This window comes from Nilaparvata lugens, chromosome 7 (assembly GCF_014356525.2).
Source record: "Nilaparvata lugens isolate BPH chromosome 7, ASM1435652v1, whole genome shotgun sequence".
In the NCBI taxonomy this organism is placed as follows: Eukaryota; Metazoa; Arthropoda; class Insecta; order Hemiptera; family Delphacidae; genus Nilaparvata; species Nilaparvata lugens.
In genome coordinates this window covers 9,282,365-9,294,436 of record NC_052510.1, presented here as the reverse complement: position 1 = coordinate 9,294,436, position 12,072 = coordinate 9,282,365, and the positions used below count along the sequence as shown (strand labels likewise).

At 36.5% G+C, this 12,072-nt stretch overlaps 1 protein-coding gene across 2 annotated transcripts in view; it reads right to left on the bottom strand.

Annotated features, from left to right (window-relative positions):
- LOC120352548 overlaps positions 1 to 11,542 on the bottom strand; it is a 30,282-nt gene extending 18,740 nt beyond the window's left edge. The window contains exons 1-3 of one of the 2 annotated variants that reach the window (XM_039433626.1): positions 11,480 to 11,542; positions 7,055 to 7,322; positions 199 to 526 (exon numbers count right to left, since the gene is read on the bottom strand). In XM_039433626.1, the coding sequence (XP_039289560.1) occupies positions 199 to 526; positions 7,055 to 7,317 (591 nt within the window). In that variant the 5' untranslated portion in view covers positions 7,318 to 7,322; positions 11,480 to 11,542. Of the gene's footprint in view, positions 1 to 198; positions 527 to 7,054; positions 7,323 to 8,811; positions 9,094 to 11,479 lie in introns of those variants that run through there. The other variant, XM_039433625.1, reaches the window with a different exon arrangement.
- Between the last annotated feature and the right edge of the window lie 530 nt (positions 11,543 to 12,072).

Sequence of the window (12,072 nt, the reverse complement as noted above, 5' to 3'; positions counted from 1 at the left end):
TTGAGAAACATTTCACCCCAAGTAGTTGTTAGTTCACGTACTTGTTATCATGTATATTATTAACGAAACAGATTATGTCCCATTTTATCGATGAGGATCGTTAGTTAGTTACCATAATCATCACTTATGAAATATCACGTATGTTATCAACGAAACAGATTATATCCTATCTTATCGATGAGAGTCGATGTTAGTTACCTTGTAGCTGAGTGACCACATATATGAGACAAGTCCATACCACGTGAAACACAGCAACTGTGCCGTCAAGTAGCCGGGAATCGTTCTGAACCGTTGAGGCACATACACATACACAACGAAAGGCACTTTCTCAAGTTTAGCTCCTGTGAAATATGCTCTTGCCAGTACAATAGAAACTTGCAACATTGGTAGGCAACTTGAAAATATGAACATGCACTTGAACGCTTTGACCGACAACCCACAGAACCATTTGATGAATTTGTTTGTGTCTGTGATAAGACGATCTCGTTCCAAAGATGTGTTGTGGTATTTAATGTTTTTTATGTATCTGTAACAGGAGAGAAACATATGAAAGATGAGATTCATGTACTTTTTCAATTCTTGGAGAGGTTTTGTAGCTCTAATATCATAGTGTGGAACACGGTATATAGTAGAAGACGGTAGGTGTCACGCGCATGTCTGTGCTAAATTTCCGGTGTAGCTGACGTCATTCTATATCCAATCATCTGTTTTAAACAAATTAGTTTCATAAAATTGTCAATAGGTGTTAAAAACCTCGGTTTGTGCACTACCTCCATAAACAGAGGTAGTGGTTGGTGGCGATGACGCAATCTAGCTAGCTGGCCACTGCGCAAACATTTCATGACCCATACCGTTTTCATCTAAATACCGTGGTGTGGAATGTCTCATCTGTGATTCCACAACATCCCACGTGACAATCACATTATATTCTACTATATATATATATATATATATATATATTATATATATATATATTATAGCGTATGGCATTTCCTTATTCGTAAGTCCTTGTAATTTCGCACTGATTACAAGTGCACGTCCAAATTTAAAATGTACTGGATCGCCTGAGGGCTTGCCACAGTAAAGTCTACTAATATATATATATATATATATTCTACTAATATCCGAGCACCGAGCTTCGCCACTACCTCCGTGAACAAAGTCGTAGTTCATTCGTGTGACCTCAGAACAGGTAGGGCTCCTAGACCAATAAAAACAATAGCTGATAGCCTACAGATCAGCTGAAATCAACGAATTTTTATTGGTGTATGAGCCCTACCTGTGCTGACGTCTCACGAATCCACTATGGCTTTGTTCACGGAGGAGTGGCTTCGCTCGTTATTTTTATTTATTGACTAACTGACCCGGCGAACTTCGTACCGCCAAATAGTTTAATGCATCTCATGACAAACTTTAGCTGGATGCACACCTGGGGAGGCGCGATGCGGTATTTTATTTATATAGATAATTTTATAACTGCAAAATAATAATTTACTGAAAAACAATTAATTCTAAACACCAAAGACTGCACAATTATTCGAAACAAAGCAATGTCTTTAGAGCATGTAAGTCTTTAACCTGAGGCCGCATCGGCATTGCTGGATGGTTTCACACTGAACAGTCATTTTACTTTCCTTGCCCTATTACCATAGGTGAGGAAAGTATTGCTTTCCGAAAAAAATTAAGGTACCCTAATTTCTAAATTTCTATACGTTTCAAGGTCCCCTGAGTCCAAAAAAGTGGTTTTTGGGTATTGGTCTGTATGTGTGTGTGTGTGTGTGTGTGTGTGTGTGTGTGTGTGTGTGTGTGTGTGTGTGTGTGTGTGTTGTGTGTGTGTGTGTGTGTGTGTGTGTGTGTGTGTGTGTGTGTGGTGTGTGTGTGTGTGTATGAGTGTATGTGCATCTGTGTACACGATATCTCATCTCCCAATTAACGGAATGACTTGAAATTTGAAACTTAAGGTCCTTCCCCTATAAGGATCCGACACGAACAATTTCGAACAAATCCAATCCAAGATGGAGGCTAAAATGACGAAAATGTTGTCAAAAACAGGGTTTTTTGCGATTTTCTCGGAAACGGCTCCAACGATTTTGATCTAATTCATACCTAGAATAGTCATTGATAAGCTATATCAACTGCCACAAGTCCCATATCTGTAAAAATTTCAGGAGCATCGCCCCATCCATGCAAAGTTTGATTTTAGATTCCCAATTATTAGGCTTCAGATACAATTTAAACAAAACAAAATCAAGTGGAAAAGATTCAGCTTGAAAATCTCTACAATTTATGTTCAGTAACATTTTCACCTAAAATTGAAAATAAGCTCGAAAATCGAGAAAATAAGATTATTAGATTGCAAACTGTTGGCAACTGTTGATTCTATTGAATCATTCACTATGAAGAGATAGCAGACTTCGTGTGTCTGCAGCGCTATTGTCCTGTCACCAGCTGGCTCAGATCTTAGAAAAGTAGACTTGAGATGCGCGGGAACACTAGCGTCAGTTGATCAATTCTCATAACGGCAAGGAAGTTGTGTGAGTGCACCACACCAGATTTTTGTATTAGTCGACGCGTTTAGAATAAAATACATGGGTGGTTATGGAGCAGCACACATTCTTGTCCACTATCTACCGACGGCTGTTGTATGACGTAATGATTATAACAGCTGATTTTTATTTCTGTGTGTGGCCAGTTCACAAATCTTCTCCCATAAGGATTACATGTAAACTTTGGAGGACCGTAGGAAAGAGTCCTGAAGTCGGATTATAAATTTGATAGGCCATAAACCTGGTCCTAAACATAACAAACACAACTAAAAAGAATCATGGAATTTGGTGCACACATGAAAAAGTTATTGAATGTCAAAATTTGAGGCTAGATTTTCATTTATAAGATAAGATAAACAGAACACACTTCTCTAAAATGATCGTGTTCATATTTCACAGCTGGCTATAGTCACGGAATAAGCATACCAGTAGTGCTTCTTTCCTCTGTGCTATATCTATATATATAAAAATGTTATGTTGGTTTGTGTGTAATGCAAAAACTCCAAAGTACTGGACCGATTGAGTTGAATTTTTAACATGATATAAAATCCGCATCAAGGATGGTTTTTATCTACTTTTTACAATTTTCAGGGCGCTACGCTCGCCCGAAAATTTTTAACTTTTTTGTTTATGGATTTTCCGATTTTTGACTTCACATTCGGGGTCAGCTCGCGAAAATAAGTCGATTAAAAAAAAAAATTGACCGGGCTCGCAGGGTGGCCCGGGGGAGGGGGTGAAACTTTGGCCATTTTGGCCAGATTTGAGCTGAGCGCTGCTGCAATCAAAGTGCAAAATCTGACCGCTAGATAGCGCGCATGTTTCAAAACGCAGCTTCAACAGGTTCGTGAGATATAGAGTACCGGTAAACTACACTCTTGATTACCGTATGTTTTTCGGTACAATTATTGGATTTCAATTACTTTTGCAATTCAGAACAAAGAAAGCATACCGATGCTTTTTTTTCGATAATAAATTCGTGTTTCAGTGCAAATAATCGTGTTACTTGTGTTAATATTGTAGTAATTTCAATCAGTGAATGGATCGATACCGGTACCATGCTACAATCAATTGGCGATTCAGTCGGTATACGTGATATATACGTATACGTATACGTATATATACAAAGCTCAAGGTCAATCTTTAGAATTGTGTGGTCTAGATTTAGATGTGGATTGCTTTTCACATGGACAACTGTATGTTGCGTGTTCCCGAGTCGGCAAACCAGATAGTCTTTATATTTACGCAGACAGTGGAAAAACAAAAAATATTGTATATAAACAAGTATTGCAAAATTAAACTTATATGAAATGTATTCTTTGTTTTTTCTCATTTCTCAACCATTCGCAAACAGAGAGTGAGAATAGGGAAAAATCTGAGTGCAGAAGAAGGCCTTCCTGTAAAATTCGGCGTGCCACAAGGAACAGCTCTTGTCCAATACTGTACCTCATCTTTGCCAATGAGTTGTGCTCACTCGACATTGGTGGCAAGATTATTGTCTTTGCCGACGACACAGCTGTGATATTTCAAGGCAACAACTGGAACGAGACTTTCATAACCGCTGAATTAGGCATGGAAAAAATTACACTTTGGCTCCACAGTAATATCCTGACTCTCAATTCATCAAAAACTAAATTTCTAGCATTTTCACTGACGGACTCCAAAAAACCTGTACGAAATACAATCAAGTTACATCACTGCAAATAAATCGCATAGACTGCAATTGTCCATCAGTAGAACGAACAGATAATATAAAATAATTAGGAGTTATAATAGACGACTTACTTTGGTGGGACAAACACATCATACAGCAAACAACAAAACTCAGGAAACTGGTTTACAGTTTCATTCAACTCCGACAGATACTCACACTGGATACGTTAAAAATTGTATATCACGCATTGGTAGAGTCAATAGCAAGATATGGAATCCTGGCATGGGGAGCTACGTATTTCTGCCATATCAATCCTGTTTTTAAAGTCCAGAAACTCATCCTCAGAATAATGGGACAGAAACATCCACTCTACCCTTCAGATTCTCTATATGAAGAGCTCCAACTACTGAGCATCCGACAAATTTACATTCACAATTACTCACATTCATCAGGAAAAACCCGCAGTTCTTTCTCAACATGGACCACACCCACAGCACGCGAAGAAGGAATATTGATCTAGCAGTCCCTACCTGTGCTGACGTCTCACGAATCCACTATGGCTTTGTTCACGGAGGAGTGGCTTCGCTCGTTATTTTTATTTATTGACTAACTGACCCGGCGAACTTCGTACCGCCAAATAGTTTAATGCATCTCATGACAAACTTTTGCTGGATGCACACCTGGGGAGGCGCGATGTGGTATTTTATTTATATAGATAATTTTATAACTGCAAAATAAATAATTTACTGAAAAACAATTAATTCTAAACACCAAAGACTGCACAATTATTCGAAACAAAGCAATGTCTTTAGAGCATGTAAGTCTTTAACCTGAGGCCGCATCGGCATTGCTGGATGGTTTCACACTGAACAGTCATTTTTACTTTCCTTGCCCTATTACCATAGGTGAGGAAAGTATTGCTTTCCGAAAAAAATTAAGGTACCCTAATTTCTAAATTTCTATACGTTTCAAGGTCCCCTGAGTCCAAAAAAGTGGTTTTTGGGTATTGGTCTGTATGTGTGTGTGTGTGTGTGTGTGTGTGGTGTGTGTGTGTGTGTGTGTGTGTGGTGTGTGTGTGTGTGTGTGTGTGTGTGTGTGTGTGTGTGTGTGTGTGTGTGTGTGTGTGTGTGTGTGTGTGTGTGTGTGTGTATGAGTGTATGTGCATCTGTGTACACGATATCTCATCTCCCAATTAACGGAATGACTTGAAATTTGAAACTTAAGGTCCTTCCCCTATAAGGATCCGACACGAACAATTTCGAACAAATCCAATCCAAGATGGAGGCTAAAATGACGAAAATGTTGTCAAAAACAGGGTTTTTTGCGATTTTCTCGGAAACGGCTCCAACGATTTTGATCTAATTCATACCTAGAATAGTCATTGATAAGCTATATCAACTGCCACAAGTCCCATATCTGTAAAAATTTCAGGAGCATCGCCCCATCCATGCAAAGTTTGATTTTAGATTCCCAATTATTAGGCTTCAGATACAATTTAAACAAAACAAAATCAAGTGGAAAAGATTCAACTTGAAAATCTCTACAATTTATGTTCAGTAACATTTTCACCTAAAATTGAAAATAAGCTCGAAAATCGAGAAAATAAGATTATTCGATTGCAAACTGTTGGCAACTGTTGATTCTATTGAATCATTCACTATGAAGAGATAGCAGACTTCGTGTGTCTGCAGCGCTATTGTCCTGTCACCAGCTGGCTCAGATCTTAGAAAAGTAGACTTGAGATGCGCGGGAACACTAGCGTCAGTTGATCAATTCTCATAACGGCAAGGAAAGTTGTGTGAGTGCACCACACCAGATTTTTGTATTAGTCGACGCGTTTAGAATAAAATACATGGGTGGTTATGGAGCAGCACACATTCTTGTCCACTATCTACCGACGGCTGTTGTATGACGTAATGATTATAACAGCTGATTTTTATTTCTGTGTGTGGCCAGTTCACAAATCTTCTCCCATAAGGATTACATGTAAACTTTGAAGGACCGTAGGAAAGAGTCCTGAAGTCGGATTATAAATTTGATAGGCCATAAACCTGGTCCTAAACATAACAAACACAACTAAAAAGAATCATGAAATTTGGTGCACACATGAAAAAGTTATTGAATGTCAAAATTTGAGGCTAGATTTTCATTTATGAGATAAGATAAACAGAACACACTTCTCTAAAATGATCGTGTTCATATTTCACAGCTGGCTATAGTCACGGAATAAGCATACCAGTAGTGCTTCTTTCCTCTGTGCTATAGTTATCTTATGAATTTCGGGGATGCGATATTTTGATTTTTCACATACTCACGTTGTTACTATCCACAGCTGTTTCAGCCAAGGATGAATTATCATTTTAATGTCGTTCAGCGAGTTTTCCCAAGGATGAGACCTAGTGCAATCGAATCTTTATATCATAAACCTACTATTTTCCAAATTTCGTGAAAATCGTTAGAGCCGTTTTCGAGATCCGTTAAACATAAATAACCAGATATATAAATACAGAAATTGCTCGCTTAATATAATAGGATATAGTACTACCCAAGGTACCTAGAATAATACATTGTATTCTAGGTAGGTACATTGGTACTACATTCGGAGTAAAAGTAAATTCGTATGGCTTTTTTTGGTGGGGAGTCCCTTGCGGGAAGGTCCCACCGCCTGAATATATAATTTGAGCCGTCAATGGGCCTTACGACTGTCATACTTCAGCCGGGACCGACAGTTTACGATTCGGAACGTTCTCTTCTATTTCATAATGTTGTACCATAGTGTGGCTATGTAGTATAACTATAATCTATGTAGTATAACTATAGTTGACTACATTGCGTGGAGGTTAATCTATGGGTTTACCTTGTAACAATTTTGTTCTCCAACACAAGCATGTCTTGCTGTACTAAATATCCGCTGGTAGCGAAGCAGGACATGAGTATCTCTTTCATGGCGAGAATCCTGTTCAAGAAGTCAGGCCACTCATAGGTGAGGCAGAAAATCAGATTGATCTGTAGCGCCCACGTCAGGGCAAAAAACAATACCGTCCCTTTTCCTGTGACTCTTCTATCTCCGAAATCGGCTAAAAGACTTTCCTCAGTTAATGGGTTCTCCGTTTTAGCCATTTCCCCTGGAAAAATTAATGAATGGATAAAAATGTTTTTATTATCAAAACGCAACATGTAACAAACATATTAAAATATAGACTTTACAATAATTTAAGAAAATAAAACTCTGCACCTGGAAAAGAAATACTCAACTGGCGTGTGCAATGTGTGTAATAATAAATGAAGAACAATCAGTGGTAACCTGATACAAAAGATACAATAAAAAATTTATTTTATAGAAATTCCTTTCACCCCTCACGGTCTAAGTTTGAATTCATTTTGTGAAAATAGTTTTAAACAAAAAATAATTTCGAAGAACAATGGCTAGGCCTAGGTGGAAAAATGATGAATTAATGAAAATAATCAAGTTAATTAAGCAATAATCCGCCATTGTGACTTTGTTACAACGTAGATTAAGCACACGTTTTCTGTCCATCGGTCCCTTTGGTCAAAGTTTACAAGATTTCCCAACTGATTAACCAGATTTTTTTTCGAATCAATGGTTTCTAATCAACCATTTTTTGTTTGAAGCCTTTTTTCACAGTTGGTCTGCTTCATTTCTCCCTCAATAGGTGAAGATTGGGTATTAATAGTATTATTCTTACGAGAGTAATACAAAAACGAAACAAAATACAGTTGATAGGATTCGCAAACAAGACTGTACCTATTAGAAAAAAATTGAGAAGTAGTGAAATATTTTAAAATATCAATGGAGATTATTACTATTACTCATCCTTAAATTGATATGCAACATTGATTCATTATTCCAACGGCTCGTACATGAGCAAACAAGAAGTTTTGGACTGCCGTCTGTTGTTCTCTGTTTCTGCCGTTGATTGTGAATGATAAATAAATGAACTTTTTGTGTAGTTGAGAAGTTGATAATGTGGTAATTATTCATAAATAGACAACATTCAAAATTATCCACATTGTTCCTATCTTACTCATGCATTTCAAATGACAATTAATTATTATCAATATAAAAAGAGAAATTCTACAATCCTCAACATCAAAAATTACAGTGGAAAAGGAATTGGAGTGAAAGTTGATGGAATAGTGTGATTATGATAAAGAAGGGAGATGAGGAAGGAATAGTGAATAGATATTATGAATGAGAGAAGGATCAAATGTGGGGCAACAAATTAATCAGTTATTGAGGACTGTAGAAGAAATCTTTCAGCGTTCTAGCAATGCCTTATTGGAAGTAATACATAGAGAAACGATAGCATAAGTGGATATCCCATGGTATAGGGCGTTTATGTCGCAACATTTACTGTTATCTCAAGCCAATAGTTCAAGTAGTTCTTTGATATGCAGCTGTGTGACGCTGGTATTCTCTCAAATTGTGCCGTTCATACACTATCACCCCAACGAAGCAGTAAAAATTGACAATAATCGACAGTAATCGGCTTGAGATAACAATAAAAGTTGCGACATAAATTCCCTATACCATGGGATATCTACTTACGCTATTGTTTCTCTATGGTAATACTCAACTCTTTTCCTTCTCACCTCTCTCTGAAATACTTGGAATTCTAATCTCTCCGATATTGACGATGCGATGGAAAAGTTAAACAAACTTTTACGCTCAAAGTATCTTCAATTTCTTTTTTAGTAGATTCTACATATGGAAGTTGTTGGTTCATGGAGTAAACATTGTTTCAAACTAAACAAGTTTGTAACTTGGAAGAGAGTGTTCTAAACAGGTGATTGAAACTGAAACTATTGAACTTGAAGTGAAATCTCGGAAACGAGCTACAGCTAGATGAGTCCTCAGTTGCTGCCCAACACTGACTGACTTCAACTTGATTTTTCCCTCGTCTCCGCGATTGATTTCATCCATCAATCACTGAAACAATTTTATCACGGTAGTGATTTAGCTGTCACTGTGCACCCCTTAATTACAGCTTACAATAATAACAGTGATTTTGCACAGTTCTAATGATAGTGATGTTCCTCAAATGATTGCTGAGACCAAGCTGATTGCAGACTAATAATGGTTATTCTCGAGGTTAATGAGAGATTTCATTTATTCTCGTGATAATTTGCGTGAAAAACTGGCAGGGGTTTTGATTTCAGAAATAATTACATGGTTTCTAGGATTTGGAATTACAACAGAGGGACTCTGATTGAGGAGGTATCGGTGAGAGGATGGCCAGTTTATTTTCATATCCACCACATTTTCAGGTCAGATTTATGTTATGTTTTGAATCGCATTCAATAGGAATGAACTGAATCATTGAAAACATTTATTCACAGATCATAACATTTCAATTCTCAGGTTAGATTGATATCACGTTTTAAATTGACGGTCTAGTCAAATGACAGCATTCCTTGTTTATTGATTAGCAATTATTGCTCCAACTTGGAATTTTTCACAGTTCTCACTTGGAATTTATTATTCTCATATATAATTTTCTGTCATGACAATGTAAGATCTGAACTCATCCAATCACTGCACTTTTATCCTGCACTACTTATCCAACCTCCATTTTCAACTGAATTTCATAGGTATATTTAATTTATAAACATGAAGATTTTCTTCAAATTCTTAGCTGTCCATAGTTATTTGTTCAATCACCATCTTCCTTGGTGAAGGAAAGATTCTTTTCCCTTGATCTGTCATTTGATTGAAGAAAAATCAACTCTAGTGAACCACATTACAGATTATAATTGGAATCGAGATAAGCATTTAGTTACTTGGAAGAGTAAAGAATTGAGAATATTAAATTTCTAAGAAATTTCAAATGTGAGTTTAAAACAAAGCATTTCTGGGAATGAGTTTTTTCTGCTGATGGTTCAATTTCACGATGAATCACATAATCTTGCAATCAGACCTTGGTTTTTTTTATTCAGTTCAAACTGTGATTCCGTTTAAAAGCACCTTTAATGCATTGCACTTTTGAAACGGCTCTAGGTATAAGTTAAGTTGAATAAGCCTAGACTCTTGAAAATAAGAGATTATTTTGAAATCACTTCACTTATATGTGCTACTTTATTCAAATTAATAAAAACAATATAAAAACTTGTAGTACCTTTTTATTAAAACATTATAAAATTAAAATATTTTAAAGTTTTTAGATGTTTTAATAAAAGGGTACTACAAGTTTTTATATTGAGATTATTGTATCATTGTTGAAAGATCAGTGTCGAAGTTTAGTTGAAATCAAGGATCAATCTGAACAATCACTGATTTCCTGTGACTTGTAACAAACTTCCACGTAGCCTTATAGCAGATTGACAGATAGCGAGTAGAACAGTATTGCATTCATAGCTTTTAATATACCCGCACTATAATCAGAAATCCTTCTCTCTCACTCCCTTCTCACATTCTCTCTCTAAACACGCGGTCATGTGTTGATGGGAAGGATATTATTCCATATCCTTCTTAGAGAATCGACAATATTATTTGTTGAAACACTGTCGATTTATGAAGTTACATCACAAAATTATATTATCGTTATTCTAATTGCATTCAATCTTCATTCTCATTAATTAATCTGATTGAATTTTTTTGATTGAATTGAATTTATTGCCAAAATTACAAATACACTTCTATTACAATTATTTATACACTTTGTAAAATTAGTTGAATTGTTAGCATTACCGTCATTTAATGTAAATTAGTGTATAAGCCAGTAAATATTGTAACATACATAAATAAAGAAATCTAATCTAATCTCTTTTGACATGAGGGAACATAATCCATCCACATAGCCTAGTAGGCTATACTTGGTGGAAAATTCAAGCGAAATTCATATTTTCCCTTTATTCAACGGCCCTTTTTTCAGACAGACATCCTTTCAATCAAAACCCACATTAGGGGAGCCGTTTTATCTTTACGATGTTGCTGACCCTCTACACCTGACACAAACTTTACTACGGTGAAGTCGTCAGGGTGAATTAGAGGTATAGAGATACACTTCAAATGTCAGCAATACCCATATGTTACATCAATGATTTCTATTTTGGACAACACTGACAGTTAAGGGTGGATCTCGCTGATATTAATGGGAACTTTTTAAGGGCTTGTGTAACCCTCCAATCAGCACGTAACGTGGCTTCATAGCCGCAGAAATAAAAAAGTGAAACGACTTCTTCTGTCAGGCCGGGTGCAATCTACCGGCTTTTTTATACGAGAGGGATGACATATATGATAGCTTTGATAGTGACACTGTACTTTACGAAGCCATTCTCGTCGACTGGAACCAATATCGTCGGTAATTCATCTCAGCTATTCAGGAAGCTATCCGTCTCCACATGAATGCAATGTTGCCAGCACTTGCGGCTCCTATTCAGGTCGTCCTTATCATGGAGCCGAGATCTGGAACCCTGAAAGTCGTATAATCAATCCATCAATATGTATCATATGCGGCTTCATACACGTTCTTTGAGGTAGGATGTGATGTATGAATAATTATTTTATTCTCTCTCATCACTACTACTAACTTACTTTGAGGTAGAAAGTTGTAGAAACGGATAAGTTATTCAGTCTTTTCTCATCAATCTATATATATTTAATGTACAGTTCAACCCTGAGATCTCAATAACCACTGAACCAATCTTCAAGTTTAATACGTCAAATTAAAAGGGATGATGAATAGGTTTGCAGAAATACATAAAAATCTAGGTGCTTTATAAGATCCAATTATTATTTAATAATTTGTCCATTCCACACACCCAGCCTATACTTGGCTGTAATGTCATTGTCGAATTCCATCAATTTCAATCAGCTGATCATGCGTATCTATTTCAAACGATTGATCATGTGTA